Source organism: Plecotus auritus, assembly GCF_963455305.1.
Source record: "Plecotus auritus genome assembly, chromosome: 4".
NCBI lineage: Eukaryota > Metazoa > Chordata > Mammalia > Chiroptera > Vespertilionidae > Plecotus > Plecotus auritus.
Genome location: NC_137775.1, coordinates 13090273 through 13115019, shown reverse-complemented (window position 1 = coordinate 13115019; position 24747 = coordinate 13090273). Strand labels below are relative to the sequence as shown.

The window sequence follows — 24747 nt, the reverse complement described above, 5'->3', positions numbered from 1 at the left end:
ACTTCTACACACAGCAGTATCCATTGGACACATTCATTAGTTAGTGAAAAAGCATATAAATGAATTTTGTATACATGTTTTAATAAATAAAATTAGTAATACTTGATTTTTTTTATCTATCAACTTTCCTATATAGTATTAGAATATAATTTTTAGACATTTTAAAGTGTGCTGTTACTTAGAAGAGCACATTTTTTTTGGAAAATTGATCATTTTTCCACTTTGCCATAAGACTGAAAACTAAAGTGTAATTCATTTCTAGGTAGAAGGAAATTCATTATTTTATGTAGGTCTGCCCTCTTGTGTCTGTACTAGAAAATCTTGATCATAATGGGGATAGTCACCAAAAACAACCCACAAAATCAAAACTGCTTATATTAGATTTTTTATGATAATACATCATATCAATCATGAGTGAACTAAAGAATGATTTCACTGAGTTCAAGAAGGTCATTTTAATATAAGTGATTTGCATTAAATAAACATTGTAAACTAAAATATAAAGGCAACATTTTAAAAAGTAATTAGTTTTTAGAACTGAAGTTTGGAATTTATTCTACAGTACAAAGTATTTGAGCATTTGGCATTTACATTTTAAAAAATACATTGCTTTATTATACATCATGCATGATAAACAGAATAAATGACATTTAAAGAACGGGTTTTTGTTATGGATTATACCTGAGCTACAGTGTTCTGTAATCATCAAGTATAAGGTTTTAATTTCTATTAAAGGCAGAATGAAAAACAAAAATCTTTACTTGTAATTTATTAAGGAAAGCCCGATATCTGCACACTTTATAGTTTGAAGTTGATGTTGTGATGAACAATATATTGGAAGGAATAGAGCTTGTTATTTCAAATTTTCCACTTACTTATAAGATCATGCAGCTAATTATATAACTTGGTTACTTTTTGCATGGGTAATTACACCAGTGAGGTGAATGTGTGTCTTATTTATAAGCTTTCTAGTTGATATTAGGGGTCTCTAACCCAGAGATAAGGCTTTGCTCAAGAAATGCCCTTGTCAGTATGAGATCCTTTCCCCTCTGTTCCTCACCTGTCAGCAAACCCCCTCCCATCTCCAGTACTGCTCAGGAATTCAGAAAAATTTTAAAAATAATGTCTCTATCACTATTCTGCTGCCAGCACTGGTGTTACAAATCAAGGTCAATGTTGACTTTTCAAATACTTTTAGTAACTTAGTAACCATATTTTAACAAATCATACAGTAAATTAAATGTTCTCTACTCCTTTAATGATTGCTATATTAGTAATATGTCTTGAACTGAAGTTAAAATTATTGCATGATACAGTATGTGTAAACCATTTTAGACTTCATTTTCAACTGAGTCCACTTAAATTACCAAGTTTTGATTGAACATATTTTTCATCACTAATTTTTACTTCTATTGTTTTATGAGTAGTTGGAAGACGGGAAATAGAAAATGTATTCAGCAAGAATAATTATAGATTAGCACTGTGGGGCGTATGATTTAGTGTAGTAGAGTGGCCTACCATATAAGTGTTTATCATCTGGTTGGTAGATTAAGGAAAGTAGCTATATTCTGTCATAAACAATAATAAGAAAAAGTTCATTTCAAAATGTAATCAAAGAATTAGTTTTATTTTTCAATACTTGAAATGTTATATTTTTCTTTTCTTTTGTTTGCCTACATTGAGTATGAGGATAGAAGACAACCTATAAAATATGAAGTCTTAAGATTTCATGATTCCAAAGATAGAGTATGGCAAGTTATATACTCTAACTCAGATAATCAACTACGGTGCCATAAATTAAGGTTAGACTCTATGCTATTAGTGTAGTAATTATGGCTAATCACACTGTCAGCTGTTAAATTAACCAGCACTTCTCCTTTATTTATCATAATGTCCTGGAGAAAATAGATTTATGGTTATCTACATGCACTAGCATTCTATAATTCTTTAAAAAAATAGTTAAGAGAAATTTTATTTATGTAATAGTATGGTCTTCTTTTTCCTACTTGATTCTCATGAACTTCAAACAATGTTAAGGTAAGTATAGGAAAAGAATGCAATTTCTATTTTAGAATGGAGGTTATGATAGTTACTAAAGAGACGTCTGTATAATAATAATAAAGAAAAAGCGAGGAATCAGTGGGCTATTTGAAATAATGACATGTCATTTGAGTGATTATTTTGGTACTGGTGAAGACCTGAAAAATACTTAATAAACATAAAAGAGGCTTTTACAGTACAATATAAATTATATTTACCCCAAACAGTGAAGCTAATGCTTTATATATGAAGTGACTTGTTAGCAGTACAGTTTCAAAACTAAACTCCTAGTTCATCCTCAGAAAAGATTTGGGATTGAAATTTATAAGCTCTGTTGCAGAAATCAACAGTTACATTATGCACACTTATAGTCATTTTAAAGTTAATTTTGAAAATAGAGCCTTTTTCATGTTTACAAGATCCAGCAGATGAATACATTTGCTAATAATTTCTTCTGAACCTTGAAGAATTTCCTCTTCCTGGGAAGTGGTCTCTTTTCCCCTCTCCGTGGGTGACAGACTTAAGCTGATGGTGACAGGTTGCAGCACTGGACATGGCAGCAGCACTTCAGAGAAGCATCACGATGATGCAGATCAGCAAGAGGCATATTAAGATGAGACAGAAGTTGATGAATAGGTTCTGGAGATTTTGACGTGCTTGTTGAGGCATTTCAATGGTTGAAGCTCTTCTTATAGCAGAGCGAGTGAGGTATTGGACTTTCTCCATGACTCGGAAGGCAAGGAAGTCTGAAGTTTTAAAGGATCAAGAGAAAGGAAAAAAGTGGGCAGCCAAATGTGAGATCACTGTGAGGTAGCCTGGAATGTAGAAAGAGTAAATGGATTAGGATCACATGTGCAACCTGGTTTCTGAACAGGTAAAACACAATTTTGTATTAATTAATCTTCCTCAACGTTATTTGTATTTATCACATCTTCTATCTCTGTAGTCTGTACATGTGTCGCACACACACAGGTGTTTCCTTGTCTGTCGTGTCTCTCTGGGTTTTTTTGCTGAAGGGCACCATGATGTCATATTTGTCTTGTGTTTGGAATGTGATAACTTTAGTCCTTGCCTCCTCCTCTCAAAATGACTAGAAATGTAGTTGTTTTAAGGTGCACCTTGTTTTGGGCTATTGTCTTGGGCAAAATGTTCTTACATATAGTTTCATTAATACTATATTTCTCTATGAGCGTAATTGTTGTAAGCATTAGTGTCTTTTTTTTTTAAAATATATTTTATTGATATTTTTACAGAGAGGAAGGGAGAGGGATAGAAAGCTAGAAACATCGATGAGAGAGAAAAATCGATCAGCTGCCTCCTGCACACCTCCCACTGGGGATGTGCCCGCAACCAAGGTACATGCCCTTGACCGGAATCGAACCCGGGACCCTTCAGTCTGCAGGCCGACGCTCTATCCACTGAGCCAAACCGGTTTCGGCGTAAGCATTAGTGTCTTAACTGCTCTAGAGCAAATCTCGTAAGAAATGCATACAATAAATTATTCTTCAGATGTTAATCTAGTCCAAAATAAAATAGTTAAATGAGAATTGTTTGACCAGTACTACAGATTCAAATATTTGTCATTCCTTTTCATGCTTTCACTAGAGGCCCGATGCACGAAATTCGTGCAAGGGGCTCAGCCCCCACTGCCGCGGCGGCTGCAGGCCTCTGCCTGCCATGAAGGACGTCTGGTCTAATTAGCATATTGTGCTTTTATTATTATAGATAGTTTTGTAGAATATGCTGTTTTAAGTAATGTTTTAACAAGTTTTGAAACTAAGTACTGAAGATTATCAGGTTCAAAAGTCATCCTATGTAATCCTATATAATAAAGAGCTAATATGTTAATTAGACCGTACAGCCGAACGACCTTCCAGACGACCTTCTGGACGAAGCTGGGGCTGCTAGGGCCGGCAGGGCTGCGAGAGCCAAGCCCCTTGCACGAATTTTGTGCATTGGGCCTCTAGTAGCAATAAAATAATCAATAGTTACCACAGATGGTAACTATTTATGAATGACCTGTACTTACAGGCAGTGGGTGGTGACATTTGCTTTTCTTTCAGAGCTCCCACAAGCTGTTCTGCATGATTAATTTATTAGTTGCTACCTTATTATTTGTAATAATTAATAAAACAAAATAAAACCTAAAGCAACACATCACTGTAGAAAGATAATAGCTACTAAGATTTGAGGATATCTTGTTGTCAATCAGGATACTTCTATATAAATTTTGAAATAAGAAAAATTATGGAATAAAAAACTATCATTAACTGCTTAGAGATTATTTCTGTTGACATTTGTTGAAAATAGCATTATTAGTCAAGATGTTACTGCCTTACTCCAGCTACCAGATTTAATTTTCTCCCATCTCTCTCTATCCGATGGAAACCCAGCTTAACCTGTTAGCTCCATTTTTGTAGAGACTAGTGATGAAAAAAGCAGAAAGGAGAATGAGTGGGAAAGAGGAAGAGATGGATCAGTGAGACCTTAGCATTCATTTTTACAAGGAAACCCTGTGGTAAATAGTAGTTAGATTCTGTAGTTTCAGTACTTCAACTTGGCTGTATTATGATTGGAATTATATACTAGACCTGTGGTCGGCAAACTGCGGCTCGCGAGCCACATGCGGCTCTTTGGCCCCTTGAGTGTGGCTCTTCCACAAAATACCACGGACTGGGCGAGTCTATTTTGAAGAAGTGGCATTAGAAGAAGTTTAAGTTTAAAAAATTTGGCTCCCAAAAGAAATTTCAATCGTTGTACTGTTGATATTTGGCTCTGTTGACTAATGAGTTTGCCGACCATAACTAGACCCACTTTCAATGCTGGAGACTCTGGCCTCCTTCATAGTGTTGGTCTGTAGTAAGGAGATCCCATTAGCCAACATATCACAAACTTCATTCTTTTAAAGAGTTGGTAACAGCCTGTGTTAATCTAGTATACATTCTCTAACAATTCTTAATTGTCCAATACCAGTGGCTGTTACTTAATTTATCTATAACACTCTACTTAGAAAATGGCAGCTTAAACTTGTTATATATTTAATTATTTTTGTTTCAGTTCCTTAGATAAAGTACTATAGAAATAAAGGGGGTTTCTCTTATTCTTTAAGAAAATGCATTTTTAAGTTGTTTCTGCTTATATTTGCTTATAGTAGATACAATGATTTTATACGATTGGGTAGTTGTGGGGAGGATTTTCTTTATTGCTTTTTATATTTGGATGTATAAGGATATATTAACAGTACAGTTAAGAAAGGAGTAAGAATTAGATTGGCAATTTCTATTTGAGCTTGTATTTTTGTGCAGTTTTCGGACTTAAATTGTTTAAAAGATCTGAATTTAAAAATTGTTTTGAGACAAAACCTGGAAAAGGAGGAAGCTAGCCAGTTGTTCATCATGAAGCATTGTGCATACAAGAGTCATTCCCTATCATGACACTGGTGAGTGGTGTGTCAGTCACATGAAACATGTCACCTTTCCATAAATACTTCATTCCCTTTTATGATTCTGTCGTTTGCACATGTTGTTCTGTCTCTGCCTGGAATGTTCCCCCCACGCCCCCACCTTGGATTCTTTGCCAGGCACATTTCAGTTGATACTTAAGGCCCAGTTTAAATATCACTTCCTAATAAAACCTTCCATTAAGTTAGAATGATTATCAGCTCTGCTAGTTTTCACTAGGGCATTAGTGTTACCAATATCAGGATAGCAGTCAGGCTGTGTTTCAATTTTGATTTACATGTTTGTTTCCTCAACTAGATTTCTAATTCATGAATAAAAGGAGCCACGTGTTTATTTTGTGTTCTGTCACTTGATGCATAGTTGGTACTGTTTGAATAACTCAGTGAAGTTGAATACGGGATTTTTATGATTTCCTTTAGTATTTTTGGAAAATTGATAATGATCAAAGATAGTTCTGTGATTAACAGATTAACCAATTAGAGTAACAGAATTTGATAGTTGAACATATAATCCCCAAACACTTCTCAAGTCTCTTTCTGTTACAGATGAGGAAAGTGAGGCTTGGGGCATTTACATCAGATGATTACAATTTAGAAAAGTTGTTGTCAATGATTAACAGCATTAACCTGAACTAGGCTTTGTACAAATGGGTATTTGGTGTTTGTGAAATACAAAGTGGTGTGCCCCAAAGAGATGAGCTCTCTACTGATAAAAGTATAAGGAATATACTTTAAAGATGATCTCATCTTTCAACAGCCAGCTATTATTGAAAAAGGATAGTTTGTTCTTGGAAGCAAATTGAGTATAAAGATAGTGGTTTGTTTCTTGTCAATCTTAGAAATGTTATAATTCTGAAGTGATTTGTAGTCACTTTATAATCTTATGCTAAAACTGAAAAACAACTCTGCTTCACATGCTGAAGTGTTCGTTGTATGCATTCAATTCATTGGACCCAATTCATTTTACAGTGGTACAGCCTGAAATGTGCTGAGTCCTATTCTGCTGAACTTCCAAAATTTGTATGATGATAATAAGCCAAAATTCATTCATGCCAGAAGAGGCTTCCTATTTCATGTTGAGAATTGAAAAGCTGTGTGTGGGAACAGCACAGTCCTGTTTTTGGAGGTGTCTGTGACCTTTACTACATCATAACAACATAGTTGTCAGGGGTTTATCTTTCTTTCTTTCTCTGCAGTCATAACCATTCTGAGTTTAGAACTCCCCCTTCTTAGAGCCAAGCTCCAACAGTAATATTTGGTGGAGAACGTAGAAAAATAGTTTCACTTTATTTCCATTTTATCTGAATTTTTTAGAGCATTCTTTTAGGATAACCAGAAATAGATTGTATTGGGATGTTCTGAAATTGCTTCTGGCTTAAACAGCCATGAAGACAGAAATAAGCCCTTACCCTCTCCCCCATTTACAGGATGATGATATATAAGTTAGGTATTTGGAACAAGAGGAGTGAGGACGTTTTAAAAATTAATTACTGAAGCCCTAGAATTAGAATATTGAAAATATGAAAGATGCTTTGATAGGAGTTCAGTTGTAGAAATGCCAGATCCCTGTCTCTTGGGTAACATGTAAGAGGCAGAAAAGTGCCCAGAGTTATCTTGTGAGTCTGTGGCATCTATAATTATTGTAATTTTTGGAGGGATGGGAGAAATAACTCTTTACTATTCTTTGTAAGATTTAAAAGCCTTTGCTTGTTTACTTTTCCTTTTTTTGTCAAAAAGGTAAACTTGGGAAGTAAATGCAATGAAGTTCAGGATAGTATCCTGTTTTCTTGAGGTGGAAGAAAAAGACAAACCACAGGCAACTCTAATCCTTCAACAAATGTGTGCCACGTTAAGCAAGTTTTGGGTGGAAGGTACTGCATCAGTTTCTGCAGGCGTCCTCACTGAGTCATTTCGTATGTATTAGCAGATGCATCTTGTGCAAAAGGAACCTCAGAACACCTTTGAAAACGTTCCGTGGTCTGCTTTATGAATTGCTAAGCAATTAATGTGTATGCTGAGTATTCATCCCCACCTATAGTTTAAGTATTTTTAGTCCTTTGCAGAACTTTCTGAACCAGTTTTTGGGGACGCTCCCTCTGCTGAATTATAAATTTCTGAGATTTAAAAATCTTTATTTGTGGAATTCAGATTTTTGCTTTCCTCTTATTTTTGTCTGCTTATTTATTCTTTTAGTAAATGTGGGCATATTATGCTAGTAAATTCAAGTCTGACATTTTTTTATTCTCCACCCCCCCCCCATTTAATTGGTTCACAAGATTAGAATTCTGTATAGATTTGTGCTTACAGGATTTGTCTGTATTGGTATTATTTTGCGATTTTATTTTTTCCTACTATTTGCTGTCATTTTTGTAGATAATCTAGAAGTGATTGTATATGCAGCTTTTTTATTTATTAAATTAGGACAGTTCATCATTAGATTTATCATCATTCTGTTAGCATCCAAAAGTTATTTTGATAGAATTATTTTCCTTTTGAGGTTGCCTAATGCTAAACTTGGAAGTCCTAACTGAAGTTAAATGTGACAGCAACATTTCAGAGCTTTGTTAGTTCACACTGGCTAATTGAAAGAATCTTCAAGCTGCTTCTGCCTGGTTATGAAAAGAATTGTATAAGCATAAAAATCAGTTTATTCTCAAACCTTAAAATGACTCCATAGCCCTAGCTGATTTGGCTCAGTGGATAGAGCCTGCAGACTGAAGGGTCCCGGATTCGATTCCGGTCAATGGCACGTACCTTGGTTGCAGGCTTCTGGCCGTGGTCGGGGGCATGCGGGAGGCAACCAATTGATGGGTCTCTCTCACATCGGCGTTTCTCTCTGTCTCTCTCTCACCCGTCACTGTAAGAATCAATGGAAAAAATATCCTTGGGTAAGGATTAAAAAAAGAGAGAGAGACTCCATAATGAAATGTTTCCATTGCTTTAAAGCTGTGCCTTGAGGAAACTTGATTGAACAACAGTGCAGAGAGATTTTCTCTTTGAAATTGGCACATTGCTGTTGCTGTTTTGTCTGTAGGCTTGTCTTTAATATTAACAAAATAAACATAATGATTTATTTGCAATTAAAATATTATTTTTAACCCTGCAGTAGTTGAGACTTTAGATTCTTCTTTTGAGAAAAGATTATGTGGGGAGGTAGTGTAGGTGAACTTTTAAGGAAAAATGAATGCCAAGTTAAATATATGCCCAGCAATGTGAGAGGATTTTTTTTTAAAGACCTGAAGGTGGAGTACATTATAAAAAGCACTAGAGGGCCTCAGTTGACTACAAGTATACTGGGGTGGAGATGTACACTCAACTCAGGTCTCATTTTCATGTATATTTGGTAATAAATGCATCAGAATTATATAGGGTAAGATCACTGAGCACTATTTCTAGAACGTTCAAGGAGACAACATATTATCTGGCTTAGGTCACTGTTATTTAGAAGGATTATTTCCTGGATTTCTAACCTTCAAGGTTTACTCCTTTGCTGGTATGGTCAGCACTGTGTTAATTCACAGCATTGATGAAGGCTAGTGATTTCCATAGCATAAATGACAAAATTCCTCTATTCAAGCAGCCCAAAATTTATGGGGTTGAATATTTTAAATGGTAGAACGTGAGGAGGTCAGAAATGAAATTAAGAAAAATTAAAGATTTAATATATAACTGGGACAAAGTATGAAAAGTTTTGAAAAGTTAACTTGGATTTTAGGTTATCAAAACTAAATAGATTAAAGGCATGAGTATTTCAGCAATGAAACAAGTTAAAGGAAACTTAAGTTTGATTATGTTATTGTTTTTTAAAGTCTGTGTAACTATTTTGAATTTTGCCTTCCAGGGTGTATTACTTAACTAAGGTCATCTATAATTTTCTTATATCCCTGGCTTTGAAAATGATCAGGATAATATTATATAGGCTATTAAGGATATAATACCTTATGCACAAATAAACTTTAAATGAAATGGAGTGATTTAAATTACAAGTTTTTATCCTCTAACTTTGCTTTTTAGAGTACCATTGATAGTATTTGAGGACTTTTATTTTGTTTTTCCAAGTCATAATTTATTTTTAAGCCACGTTAATCTGTGGATAGGATGTGCATGTGGTTTAGAGTTAGAAAATCTTGGCTCTTGGCCAAGGCTCCACCATTTCCTAGCTCTGTGACCTTGAGAATTCACCTTTTCACATCTGTTTCCTACATTGTAAACTAGAGATGCAGTGTGAAACATATAGGGAACTAAGAGGATCAAATGAAATGTTTGTATACACCAGTGCATTTAGAAAATTGTTCAAGAATAAAGGAGGAAGTTTTAATTGAATCTTTATTTCTAGGATTGGTAATAAATATACAGTCTTAGAAAGGCAATCTAATCTTTACATTTAATGTTTACTTAAAATTTTAATATATCATATAATTAAAATATTACATAATACATTTAATAAGTTAAAAATATTATTCTTTATTTTTAACTATTTTATCTATACAAATATTATATCTCTAGTGAGATTAAGAAACAATATGTACAAATATGAACCAAATGCATTTTTTTCTGGAATATTTTTTTTCTTAATGTTCACTGAAATACTATTAAAATAATTTTTGAAAGTTGAGTTTTAGGAAATGACAGTGATGTAACTGATGTCTCTTAATAAAGCAAAGTATTCTAGCTCTATCAAGTGTTTTTTGTAATTTAAACATCTTTCGCATTTCTTCCATTTTATTCCATCTGACACTTTCTTAGCACTTAATTTTAAACCACATAGCTTTATAAACAAAGACCATACTTAAATTTTACCTTATGATAGAGATGAACTATTTGGGATAAATGTCTGGCACTGGTGCATACTATTTGAAATTTGAACAATAGTCACTGTTAATTTGGACACACTATCTGCGGAAAACCTTCATAGCAGAATTTATGCTCTTTCTAGAAATTGTCAGTTTTTTGGAGCAATATGTGATGTGGTGACATTCTGATACTATAAAGACTCAAACATCTCATTTGAAATGTGAGGATGTAATTTGGTATTTGAGTGAAAATGAATAAATATGCATATAAAACACCTGCACTGAGTGACTTCTGTTTAGTAGCAAAGGAAAAACATGCTATGGATAAAGTGATATTCAGAGGCAGGTGGGGTGCCTCAGTAGACAAAAATTAAAAATGATTTTGCATGCTTTAAGGAAAGCTGCTTATGGATATACAGTGTTCTTGTCTGTATAAAGCAGCAGAGTTAACATTTGTCATGGGAACTTAGAACTCTAGAGGTAAATTTTATTTTGACATACATAAAAAAATAATGAAATAAAATTGAAGTATTATTCTTTATGCCATAACTGAGATTTAAGAATGAAGACACATTTTATATATTATATTGAGGATTATAACATCTTGAGTAGAGTAGAATTCAAACAGAAGTTATACAATTTATTGTGGCATCTTTATTCCTGAGCATTTCTTTCACTTTTTTCCATTTTCCTTTACCCCCTCCTAAATGCAGGAGGGGAAACTGAAGAACACTCGGAGATAGTAACTTGATAAAGGCATATTCATTAAGAGGCAGAATAAACACTCATTTTATCATATTCACTCAAATGAGATATTTAGGAATGTTTTGCTTTCAAAATAATGTCTGTTTTTAAAGTGCTGCACTACTATTCTGTAATTTTAGAAAGAATTTTGCATGTGTTTTTGACAAGTGTTTTAAAATTTCCAAACTCGTTATTGATGCTGTAATACTGAATTTAATATAAGTAACTCAATTTATTAAAAGCTTGGATGTTTTTTAGCAGTGTTTGTTAAAGTTGACTGGATTTTATAGCAAAGAAAAAAGTCTTCAAAAGCATTTTAAAATAGTTTATATTATATATTTTAACACCAGTTTATTAATATTCCCTATAGGGAATCATAATGATAATATTGGAATAGTCATGCCAGTAATGTGCATGTTGTACAATCACACAACTATTCATAGTATTCCAGATGTAAATAGCCCACTCCCATCCTGTTTCTTATCAGAGTGACAAACAACAAAATGAAGCCATTGTCTTTGCATGGAGAAATCAACTCATCACTACCACCAAATATAGTAACATCATTGAAAGATATTTTAATTGGCAGAAAAGCACTTTTAAAACGCAAATAAAAGTGAAAGTTAAACCAAAATGACAAACCAATAATCAGGATATCAAAGATGAATAACCTTTATCATTTCAAAGTTGTCATTCTTTCTGTCGCTGAATGGATAAGCATTTATTTAGAAATTAAGCTTTTTTGTCATAGCAGACATTTTATTGTCTAACTTTGAACTAAAATTTACAATATGCCATTCTTTTTTTAAAAGTTCAGTAAGTTTGAATTACAGAAAGTATTACCAAAATCAATGAAGTCTATTTCTTACCTTGACTGTTGTGATGATCCCAATATATAGAGTATTGTGAGTAGTATGAAGTCTTATCGGCGTTTAGCTGGAAAGTTTTCTCTGTTACCAGATTTATGGGAACAATTGAAGTAGGTGGAGGAGAAAAAGTGTTTTAGGGAGGTCTTATGATGTCACACAGGAATTCTGAAGTTACGATTGGTTAGCCATAGTCTTATCACAGCCAAACTTTTTAGAATGCCATTTGTCTTACTTTAGGTGTGGAAAGGTCATTAACATTTTGTGCCTCATTTTCTTATTTTTAATTTTAAAAAGTTTGAGATAGATGAATGAAATAAGTTTGGGGTGTAGAAAGCTCTTTTTAAAGACTCATGCAGCTTTGGGCTTAGAAATGATTGTATACTGAGAGTGATAATGTTGAAGAACAAAAATAGTTACATTAATAAGAATTTTAATAGAGTGAAAATAGCAATAGTGACTTAAGCCAAACAACTTTTGTTGAACTGCTGTTGTTTTAATTCTGCAGTTTCATAATGTTAACTTCTAACAAGACAATAATTAAACATTTTCACAGAAAACAAATTTTCTACCTTTTCCTGTTTTATTTTTACATTGTTTCCCCATACTTACCTGGTATGTATGTCAGAAAGCCAGGCCAACAACTAGTTTTTGGTTTTAAAAAATTAGCTTTTTCTGATGGCTAAAGTAAGAAGTAATAAATGTACTTAATACATTTGTGTTTCCTTCAATTAGGGTTTTAACAATATATAAACAGTGATTCTCATATTTAACTGATGCATATCACCACAAGAAAAGTTGTACTTTAAAGTGGAAGTATTTAGGATTTTATAATAGTTGCATTAAATTACCATAAAATATTACTAAAATTTTAATAAGTTGACACAGAATCAAGCTTAACATTCTAGCAAAAGAGAAATAATCACAAATTCCTAATCGCTGGCATCCTAGTTAATGATACTTTGTTGACAATAGGTGTGCGTGTGTTGGAAATTTTTGTGTATTATTTCTAAAAGGAAGTGCCTCATTTAATGCAGCAGTTTTCCTGAAAATTACTGTATAAATGAAATTTTAGTAAATGGGATGACATTTTGGACTTCCTGGAATGGTTTATCTTAAGGTGGAAGTAGGAAAATAATTCTTTTGAAAAGCCAGGCATTGTTCCTGTTTTATTCTGATTTTTGTTTATATATTAGATTTACTTAAATCACCAGACCTGCAAAGTCTGATTTTTAAGTCTCTTCTGTAATTTTGGGAGAACTATTTGTTAATATTTAATTTTTTAATACTTAAGCAGAGTGAACTCAGCCTGCTTTCTCATGGGTAACTAAAATGTGTTGCAGCGGCTGCTGTGTGTCCTTAAATGGAGATGATTTTGGCTTCCTCCAAAGAAAGATAAAATCATTCTCTAGAGCAAAATCTTTCATTATTTAAAGAATCAACTAAAACTAATAGAAAAATAATATTTCTGCAAATATCTCCTATGAACATTGCTAAGGGAAAATTTACAACTTAAAAGTAAAACCCAATATTAAAAATACTGCGTGAATAATGTTTGACATTTGCTCAGTGCTCTATAAGCATATTTTTCTTTCAACCTTTTTATAATAAGAATCTCTTATTATCAATTGCCAGTGATGACTGAAATACAAAATGTAGGCTCAAAATACAAGCATAAAATGGTTTACCGTTATTTGTCAAATATGACATATCTTCTGAGAGACTGAGGATTCCAGTCCATATGTTGAGTTATAATTCACTGACAGATTGGCATGTTTGAGTCTGCTTTAAGTTTGCCTGCCAGATATACATTCATTTGAAAATGACGCTTAGGGGATAGCTCACTGTAGTATAAGCGCCTTTAGTTCTGAGAAAGAGAGTTAGTAATGCTAGTAATATCTATTTGGATAAACGAAAGAACTGCCATGGACTGAATAAAATATGCCATGAATATCTCCCATGTTGCTGTATTTGCTTTAGAAGCATACATAGGTGTGACTCACATGCATAAACACCCACCTTAGAAGGATATTAACTGTGTGTGTCAGAGTCAGTGAATAGACGCAGAAATTTTCTTTTCAGATTTGTACAAAAGTGGGAGGTTTCTGTTTACCCATTTCCTTTTGGTTAGCTGCTGCTCCTAATTATTAGTCCGAAGGGAGCTCTAGGAAGTGTTACATTTTCGTTTTAGCCTGATGCAGCCTAAACAGAAAGTTGTTTAATAGGAGCATTGGTGAGCTATAGTATAATCAGTAGGGAACTCTTCAAAAATTCCACAACTCGGGGCTGGAAACTGTTTTTGGAGGTGCTCTGTCAGAGTATTAATTTGGAGTCACACTATATAATTCGAATCCACTTGTGGTCACATGACCATATGCAGCTTCCCTGGCTGCCTTGTCTGTGGAATGGGTTTGTTGTGAGGGTTTAATGAGATGAAGTATGTGTAGTGACTATTAAGAGATTCTGCAACACGGTGTCTCCATTTAGTGTTAGTACTTACTTTCTCTTTTTCTTTAGAAGATGATCCTTAACCTACAGTCCATGGATAGAGTCCAATGGTCTTGAACTTGGATAGGAAAGATTACATCTTTATTTTTACTAAACTCTCCATGAGATGTAGCACTTCTTAAGTTTTGACTATAGTCCACAAACTGCAGAAATGTTAATACACTTGATGTCACTATAGCAATCTCAGAAAATTTCAGAGCTTGAAATACTGTTGATATTCCTCACTACTTTGAAATTACCATAATTAGACCTGCCTGTAAATACTGTAGTTTAATGTACTAAAGAAGCACAAGTATTACATCACAGATTTGTTTTTAAAAAATAATTATTTTAGGATAATTCATTTTCTTTCTAGTGCTATGCTTTTTTTTTTTTTTTTTTTTTAAGCTGGTACAATGAACTGTATTGATGGTGCATGACAAGATAGGGCTCCCTAACCTCCTCCCCTTCTTCGGGGGGCATTTAATTTTTTAGGAAAATTCTAAATTTGCAGAATTAATGCAAATATAGTACAGAGGGTTTCTGTATACCCCACTCACCATTTCCCCTATGGTTAATACTCTGTATTAGTATGGTACCTTTGTCATAAGAGTTGCACCAAGACATTATTTTAGCGAATACCCATACTTCATTCAGATTTCCTCAGTTTTCTGTAGTGTCCTTTTTCTTTTCCAGCATCCCAGCCAGGATACCAGATTAACTTAGTGGTCATGTCTCCTTTGGTCCTCTTTGTTGTGACAGTCTCTCAGACTTTCCTTTTTTGATGACCCCAAACATTTTGAAGAGTGCTGGTCAGATATTTTATAGAATGTCCCCAAGTTGGAATTTGTCTGATGTTTTTCTCATAGTTAGACTGGTTAATGTGTTTTCAAGAGGAAGCCCATAGAGGTTAAATGCCATTTTCATCACATATCAAGTGTACATGCTATCAACATGATTTACCACTGTTATTATTAAACCTGATCACCTGGCTGAGCTGTAATGTCCGTCCGGTTTCTCCATGTAAGGTTACTCCCTGCCCCTCCTTACTGTACTCCACAGAAGAAAGTCATATGCATAGCCCACACTTACGCTTCCCTGCCTTTACAGTGGAATGTCTGTAAGCATTATTTGGAATCCTATGTATTTTATGTATATAAAACACCTTAAGAACAAATCAATAGGCTTTAGCAGTCTTCCAGAAAAGTCCATGGCATGAAAAGTTGAGAATTCCTGTGTGAGAGGGTATTTCTGTAGCTGTATGGGGCAGCCCTTATTTGAAAGAGGAGGACTGAGTTCTCACGCAGGCTCAAATCCGGACCTCTTGGTTTGCTTTTTTAGGCCCTGTCTTTCTAGCTTCATCCCTTATCACATTCCTTTGTATTGTGTGCTCTGGCCTGTACAGCTGCCAGCGACTCTCGGAACAGGCTATTGTTCTATTTTAAGCCTCCCTACTTTTTTTGTAGGAATGTCCTTCTTACCAACCTTTCTGCCCAAGTGCTGTTTCAGTTTATATCTGCTGTGCAGCCCTCCCTGCCTTCTGTCAAACAATTTTGCATGTACCTCTGTTATCATGTCTCTCTTTATTGCAGTTATAAGTATATGTGCCTAGACTGCAGGATCCTTGAGAGCTGACCCAGTAACTCATATTTATACTGCTATTTATTCTGTATAGTACTATTCCCTAGTACAGAACCTGGCTCATAGTAATTCTTATGAGCCAGGTTCTGTAATTCTTAAATCCTGATTAAATGGATGATTGATGAGTGGATAAAGGGAGAATCAGGAAAGATTGCCAGGTTGGTAGTGAATGAGTGGTCCTGTAGAAGTAAGTGTTAGGGTCAATTATAAAATCCTTCTCCATTTTAAGCTTATTGTAGTGGAGGAGGAAGAGGATGGGATATTAGGGATTAGAGTAGAATAATTGGGAAAGTAACTTTTATTCTTGTCATTTAAAAAGGTTTAAATATATTTGGAGGGTAAGAGTGAAGGAAGGCCAAAAAAAAAAAAAAAAAAAAAAAAAGGAGTGGCGAGCAAAGGAAGGCCAAACCATAAGCACACATTCTCTAAACATATTTATGTTTTGGGCATTTTTATGTGATTATATATTAAATGAGTGTTGTTTTTACAGCATATAAATGTGCCATAATATATTGAATTAGTCTCTTATTGGATATTTGGTGATTTATAACTTTTGCCATTGTAAACCATATATAAATAACCCTTGATGAACATCTGTGTAAATAAATTTGACCTCCCTTTGTCTTTTTCAGTCTTGGCTCTGTAAGCTTGTTCTAACTAAATGTCAGTTTATTCAAGGATAATCAAGCTCTTAAATGAATTTGATTTGTATTTGAATTCCAATTTAGTAATTTCTGAAAGTTTTGGTAGTTAGGTGACAGCATTTCCTTTCATATCAATAAACTCCTTTGATAAAATTATCTGTGAATAGAATTGTTTTTGGTGAGGATTAGACTGAAACTGGTCAACATGCAGAGTAACATGACTGAGTCACCTTACCAACTAAAGGAGTCACACTGTGGCTTTAGGTCAGGTGGCCCTTTTAACTGTGCTCCTGCGCTAAGGATGGGGAGATACCCTTACCTTAATTTAGGTCTGAGCTTTTACATAAAGACTTTGATTTTAACGTTTAAGTCCTTGATTGCCTCAGGGGAGACCCTGTAAAACATAATAGCCTTTGTCCTTCAGTTACACAGTTGGTCAGTCCTCTTTAGGTTTCTAAGACACAACTGAACCTTGGTTTTTCAGTATAGATGCATTGTTGAGGAGGTTATGGAAAATGGATTTTGATATGTGGAACTCGTGTTTACCTTATCAAGCAAGAGATGTAAAGTGTCTTAGTGAAAAAGATTAATAAGTTTACTTTCTTGATGTGGAGACATCGTAATTTTTTATCAGAACTTTAATATACTGAGAGTTGTACATTGTTTTAATATATCTCAGGACATCTGTGCTTTATCTTTAACCATCTTCGAATTAAAAGTTTATAAACACAGCCAAAGGATCTGAACATATCATCTGCTGTTTTCATTTGCCCTTGAGTCGGTCAAAGGTGGGTGGCAAGTGGGTTCCAGGACAGCCCTGCGTCAGTTTCCAGAGATGCTTTTGGCGGAGTTGTTTACTAGGCTTCTCTGTTAATGTATTCATTTTTATAGGTTTATTGTTTAGTCGGGGCCATGATATCTGCAGAGTTTATTTTTGATTCCAGCATTAATATATTGACATTTAAAAATCTAACTTGAGAAAATAAAATATCTAAAAATTCAAAATTTGGATAATTAAAAATCTGTGTAATGTATGTGAGAGAATCAGAAAGTGCTGGAGACTTCACACCTCCAAAATAGAACCCACTATGGCCACCAGTGACTATATTTCACATTTATCTCTAAAATGCAAGCTAAAATTAAATTAGTTATGTAGATTACTCAGAGAGCTGCTAGGTCTGAGCGAAATGAAGCTAAATCAAGGCTGGAAAACATGATTTTTATTCAGATGTTAAGTTTGTGGACTGTTCTTTAAACTGTATCTTTAAAGTGTATATATTTATGTTACATACATCATTGCTCTGAAAATGATAATAGAGATTTTAAGTAATGATAATTTGGAAGATGGCAGCCTTTTGTAGATAATTTTTAGATTGCTCAATATTTAGCAAAGATTGTCAGGTTCTGTGCTGAGTCCCAGGGGTTATAGAAGATTACAGCCTGGCTTACCATGATACAGACTAAACTGGAAAAGGAAACACTGTCCTGATTACTATCATAATACTCTAATTACAGTACCTTCCTGTGCTGTTGGAAATATTTTTAGATTTTTTTTTGAAGGCTGAGAATTATACTTGAGGGATTATAGTTAATCGTCTTGTTTTTGTTGTGTGCTATGGGCCAAGTAATAAACTAGGCTCAAATCACTAACATCTCTGGTTCCTAAACATTTTAGAAAAATATATGAAGGGATGTTAAATTGAACAGCAGTCAACTTGTTCTGATTTTATAATCTTGTATTTGCCTTGCTCCTCAGCCTTGGATATACCATTTTCCCCCTTCACTTTTGCATTGAGACTGTAATAAGATTGTGTGTTGTGCAAGGATCTTTCCTTTGTTGGCATTAAAAAAACACACCATGGTAATAAAAACACATATTGGACATAAAACAAATTGATTTTTGAGAGGGGACATGTTCCTTCCTGGAAATAAAGGGTTTAATAGTAATTAGTTGTTTAGCACAGTGGAAATCAGTAATACCTCTAGGTTCTCTATTTTTATGCACCTGTATTTTTATGACGTAGAAAAAGAGATATATGCTCTCATTAGTTTTTTTTTTTTAATCATTTGTTTCTAAGGTCTTTTACCATTGAAGATAGCATAGAGTTAGTAATAAAGGCAAAACAAAGAAATAATATCATTAATAGCTCAGTTCCTTCTGTAATTTAAATTTCAAGTGTCAAGATGTAGACTTGGGTCTTAAATAGGTCACTCTAAGGAAGAAGTTATGGATTGAATATTTTTTATATGTTTTTTGTATTTTATTTTGTGAGAGAAAGTGTGTAGTAATATACTTCATAAATAATTACATGGACTTAGTTAATATATAGATTTTTATTAAATGTACCGCTCTTAGTAATATAGTAAGATGCAGATTTTATTTTAATGCACAGTTCTTTTAGTAATCATATAATCCATGTTTTTCCTTCTCTTGCTGAATCAAAGTTCTTTAAATTCTATGTAATTTGTAGTTCATTTTTATTTTTGAGCTTTATGAATTTATTTTGTGGGTGAAGCATTACGATTATTTTACCAAAAAGCTCTGATAGGGTATCTCTTCAGATAGACTATTCCAGGAAACAGAGGAAGATTTGCTGTGCTATTTGACATGTTGTGAGTGGTTAATGAGCTAAGGAACAAAAGCAAATGAAGGTGAGATAACAAACTTGAAGAATCGCAGAGGTTGTATTCCAGTTAAGTGTGGTAGCGCTAGATTATCTAAATTTAACAGTATGTCCAGGACGAGGCCAAGGAATTTGGAGCTATTTTCAGCTGCAAATAGTGAGCTTATTTTAGAAGCATGTTTGACCATTAAGTGACATATTTTGGCAACTTTTCATATCATTGGGTCTCATCTAAGTAGCATGTATTTGGGTTGTTGTAGATGCCCACTATCCCTATTCAGGTATGAGCGTGGAAATTGCTATTTACAATAACAGGTAGGTTGTATATGTATCATAGGCCTATGAATCTGGATGATTGGGTCTAGATGCAGAGAGTTTTGATTCTTCCTTGTCTGATAAACTACTGTTTTCTTCTTCTAAATCATCATTGCAACACTGTATCTTACGCATTTTTAGGTAAAACATCTAAATGAGGACTTTTCTTCTGTCCCTGAGTTTGGTAACTACCAAATATGTATGAAAAATGTTTACTAAAAGTAACTATATTTTATTTATATACAGAGTAACTTTGTGCCATAGTTCCACCTGTACAGATTTTGGTATGTTTGTTACTTTGATGACCTCCTTTCCTTTCCATACTTTAAATTAGCTCTGACAGTTTTCATATTATGAAGAAGGATTGTCCTCTGTCTTTTTAAAAAAATATATATTTTTCAGAGAGGTAGAGAGAGGAAGAGATAGAAATATCAATGATGAGTTATATTTCTTTGTAATTATCTTTTAGATCTCATGTACATGTCAGTTGAAATTATGTTATTCAGAAGCTATAAATATAAATTGTATATTCATAAGTTTAAGCAATTATGTTCTCCTTGATTACTTATATTGGCAACAGTCAAGTAGAAATATGACTAACTGCTTGAAATTCTAAGAACAGCATAATAGTAATTTTCTACTTTATTGATATGTGAATTTTGAAACTTTTTTTCTAGAAATATTTAAATATCTCTTCAGTGTCCTATTCAGCTTCCATCAAAGCAATATCTATGCTTTCTGGAATATTTTACTACCAATATATAACTGCCACAAAATGGTATGCCTCTCCTGAAAGTTACAATGTTATTTAATAGGAATTCTTAGTTGTTTTCTTACTACTTGGGATAAAAATATGTTACTAATGGGTCACAGGAGGAAAGAATATTTGAATATAAACTACTTTTCTATTTTTTCATATTTTGAAGCAGGATTGTCCCTATCTTTTTAAAAAATGTATATTTTATTGATTTTAGAGAGGGAGAACCCATAACCTGGCATGTGCCCTGACTGGGAATCGCACAGTGACTCCTGGTTCATAGGTCACGCTCAGCCACTGAGCCACACTGGCAGGGCTGTCCTCTATCTTAACAGAAAGCCTCTTTATTCTCCTAGAGCAGGGGTGGGGAACCTTCTTTCTGCCAAGGGCCATTTGAGTATTTATAACATCATTGGTGGGCCGTACAAAATTATCAACTTAAAAATTAGCCTGTTGTATTTGGTCAAACATTTAACTTACCCCTAATGCCTTGTCAGGGCCAGACCAAATAATTTTGTGGGCCTTATATATGGCCTGTGGGCTGGACATTCCCCACCCCTGTCTTAGAGAATTGACCATCTTTAAAACCAGCTGTAGGTTGTTATAGGAGAGAAAAAATAATTTTATTTCTACCCTTCTGAGTTAGTTCTTAGCTGAGACGCCTGTAATAAAAGATGGTTAACAAGAGAAAAACAAATCAATTTATTAATATGTATATATCTCTCATGTACACATGGAAGATACCCAGGGGAAAAGGAGGGACTCAAAAAGACAATTGGGTTCCTTTTGGAGGATCTTCAGGAGGATGGATGGAGTTCAGAAAAGTCTCTCCCTGTATGTTTTTTCCAGTGCTTGCAGCTCAAAATAATGTCAAAGCAGCACATTTTGGAGTGGCATGTCCTGAAGTCCCACAGTGATATTTTGGCATACCAAAATGTGGCACACACAGTATTTACTTCATCTGGTCATTTATCTCAGTTATTTGCATGTGTAGAATAGCACTAACGTGACGAAAAGATGAAACTACCATTGTGTCATATTAGTGTACCTTTGAGTACTTAAGTATTCTCCCCTAGCAGACAAGGTCTTCATTTCCCTCTCAGTTCTACTTTAGAGAGAAAAATAAAGTATAGCTGTTCTGTGTGGTAATTATATATTTTGTTTTTGTTGAGGTCTACTGTCTACACGCGAAATGCTTAACTGTATTAGCCTTAAGTGTAATAAGAGCTCCATTCTATTTAGTATTGTATTTGGCAAGTCCTTTATGTAGTGATCGATCCTGCCAGTGGTTCAAACCAAGTAGTATTAAACCAAGTAGTATTGTCATTTGCTTTTCTCTTGCAGACCTATTTTTCCTTCTGTTTACTCCCTCTCTTTCTTGATGCTAAATCAAGAAAAGGCTTTTCCTTAGGAAGTTGTTAGCATGGGAAATTTTTTGAGAAGATTACTTATAAAGAATAGAATAATGTCTTCTTGAGAAGTTCATCATCTCTTGCCTAGGCACTTACTTGTCTTATTCAAATAGGCACAAGATTATAAGGCAGCATGGCTTCAAATATTATGGTATAGGTCTTTCCGGAGGTGTGATGATCAGAAATGGAGGAGCCATTTTTAGATCTTTGGAAGAAGAGACCATAGATCTTTAAGTTACCGTATATGTTTTTTGTTAAGTGTGATAACAATGTATAAAACCAATATTGAATATATTTTCAACTGGTAAAAGTATATTAATATCTAACTCAGTATATAAATAAAATATAGTTACTTTTAGTCACCAAATAAATGATACATTTAGTATGATAAACTATAGCACAGATGTTTCACCGAATCATTCTGGTAATTTCCAGATTTTATGTTGAGTTTTGGAATTATTGATAGGGTATTTAGTTTTGCTTAGCCTTTATTGTTTTAATTTTTATTTGAGTTACATTTGACAAAATAAATTTTATGAAATGATTTGCCTAATAAATTGATAGTCATTAAGTAACATGAGTTGAAATAAGTAGAGACTTTCTCTTAATGTCAACAATATTTGTTTATGGTGCTGAATCTTAGTTTCTAAGAGCAGTTAGTTTCAGTTTTTTTTCTAGCCCTTGTGATAAAATACCTTCTTAATTAGACCATAGTGGAAGCAGAGTAACAATTTGGTGCTCTTTTGTTGGGCTGCCTGGGTATGAATCCTAGCTCTTCCAACTAAATATATGTTGGTAGTAGTGTTGAGCTGGGAGATTGGGGGGCTGACTAATGCAGGAATCAATCAAACAGAAAGGATGCCATTTATGAATGAACAGGCTCTTGAGAGGGCTCTTTTTCATGTGCCAAGAAGTAACTATTTTTTGTATGATGGAATGTCCTGGGCAGTGGCGTGGGTAGTGGAGAGGACATTCAGGGGGTTTGGGCAGTAGCTAGTTACCAACCACAGTGAAAAGTAATTTAGTATTGTAACAACTAACATATCTGTATTGGTGTATACTAGCTGAATATAAGCCTGAGGTGTATGTTAGGCAAGGGAAAGAATGAAATGCAGAGATAGGGTATCTGATTAACCTGCCCTTGTAACACTATGTGTCACACTCCCAATATCTGCCCATCTGACAGTTATGTGTTCTGTTGTCACCTAGTTTCTTCTCTCTTTGTCTGTTCATCTTGCCCTGTCTTTCTGCCTGAAACATCCCGTCCTATATACTTGGCAATCATCTTAACTTAAAGGGTTACTCTATGACTAGTTGATGTCACACAGTTAATGGTTTATTCAGAACTAGGTCTTGTCAGTAGCATCTTTGGAAAACAAAGGATAAAAATATCGTTGCACATTTGAACTGTTTTCAAGGTGCTTTGTGGTGTTTATATAGCATCATTTAGCTTGTCAAGGAATTTATGTTCCTACTTGATTTACCAATGAATTAGTTTCCTGGAGTTGCCATAACAAAGAACACAAACCAGGTAAATTAAACAACAGAAATTGACTGTCTCACTGTTCTAGAGGTTTGAAGTCCAAAATCATGGTGTCAGCAGAGTTGGTTCCTTCTGAGGGCTGTGAAGGAAGAATCCGTTCCAGGCCAAGTTTCTAGTACTTTTCTGGCAATCCTTTATTTTCCTTGGCTTGTAGATGCATCACTTCAATCTCTGCTTTCATCTTCCCATGATGAAAATGTCTCTCCCCTCTGCATGTGCATGTATGTGTTCAGATTTCCCTTTCTCGTGGAACATTAGTCATACTAGTTAGGGCCCACCCTGATGACTTCATGTTAACTTGACCATATCTGCAAAAACCCTGTTTCTGAGATGTTTGGGGGTTAGCACTTCAACATAGCCTTTTGACAGGACACAGTTCAACTTAATACACCAATATTAAATTTTTGTTTCAGCAATAGAAGTTTGAGGATATCTGTCATGTTGGTTTTTATTGTCGTTGATATGTTTTAAATATCTCAAATTTTTCTTAAATTCTAAGAATATTTTTTTCTAAATGATATTTATACTAGAGGCCAGTAGTCACCTAGATTATCTGCTTAATATATTATCTATGGATATATTGTCTATGGGTATATTTACTACTTTGTGCAAACATTTTAGCTTTTGAAATTTTAATGTAATTAAATGATGATGTGATGAATGACAATTTGAAATCTGAATGCTACAGGCACTGTTTTTACTTCCTTTTGGAAACCCTTCTGGTAATGTTTGTCTAATCTAGACATTGTATATTCTTTTACTACACTCTTTCTTTAGGAAATGATGAATCTCTTTTCCAGAAAGCTTCCACAAGAAAATGAGAACAAGATTTTATATATAGTAATACAATAAGCCAGATTAAGTGTTGTATTGTCACTAGTTCTTCCTTAGACTTGGACATTTACTTTGGAACTTCCTTGATGGTTTTCAAGTTATGTTGTGTTCACAAGTGTGATTTCAGATAGTCTTAAAAAATTTTTTCAAAGGTGGAGTTCTCCCTTTTTTAATGAAAATCATTGGGAAAATACTAGATGCTATATAAATATTTCCTTTAGACACTTTTATAATACTAACAGTATAAACATGTTTGTGCAGGTTTTGGCTGGATCATCTCGTCAAAGTTATTCACCTTCTGGCTATCAGGATTTCACAAAGTGGGAATCAGTGCTGAAAATAAAGGAAGGATTACTAAGGCAGAAAGAAATTGTAATTGATCGGTGAGTCTATTTTATTTTAATTACTAAATATTTCAGACACACAGAAATGTAGATTTAAAAAAATACCTTTGTATCCACTATGTGGAGTTTAAAAAAATAGAATTTTACCAAATATATTGTCTGTCTTTCCCCAATCACAGTCCTTTTAAGAACCACACACAGAACTAAAGGTTGGTTGGTGGGTCGGTCTGTCTGTCTTTCTTC

The 24747-nt window shown here is 34.0% G+C and overlaps 2 protein-coding genes across 3 annotated transcripts in view; one reads left to right on the top strand and one right to left on the bottom strand.

Annotated features, from left to right (window-relative positions):
- CEP85L (centrosomal protein 85L) overlaps window positions 1–24747 on the top strand; it is an 82006-nt gene that overhangs the window by 33119 nt on the left and 24140 nt on the right. The window contains exon 4 of the mRNA XM_080664816.1: window positions 24422–24543. Coding sequence (XP_080520942.1) covers window positions 24422–24543 — 122 coding nt within the window. The remainder of the gene's footprint in view (window positions 1–24421; window positions 24544–24747) is intronic.
- Window positions 370–12021, bottom strand: PLN (phospholamban). Of its 2 annotated transcripts, none has more exons than XM_080664818.1 (2): window positions 11907–12021; window positions 370–2786 (listed from the first exon to the last, which is right to left on the bottom strand). In XM_080664818.1, exon 2 carries the CDS (start codon window positions 2764–2766, stop codon window positions 2608–2610), a length of 159 nt encoding a protein of 52 aa, XP_080520944.1. In that variant the 5' UTR covers window positions 2767–2786; window positions 11907–12021; the 3' UTR covers window positions 370–2607. The 2 variants fall into 2 exon arrangements, with proteins under 2 accessions (XP_080520944.1, XP_080520943.1); XM_080664817.1 differs by having other exon boundaries at window positions 377–2855; window positions 11907–11985.

Bases quoted from the DNA above. Each gene is read 5' to 3' on its own strand.
- PLN (XM_080664818.1), bottom strand. From the start codon at position 2,766: ATGGAGAAAGTCCAATACCTCACTCGCTCTGCTATAAGAAGAGCTTCA.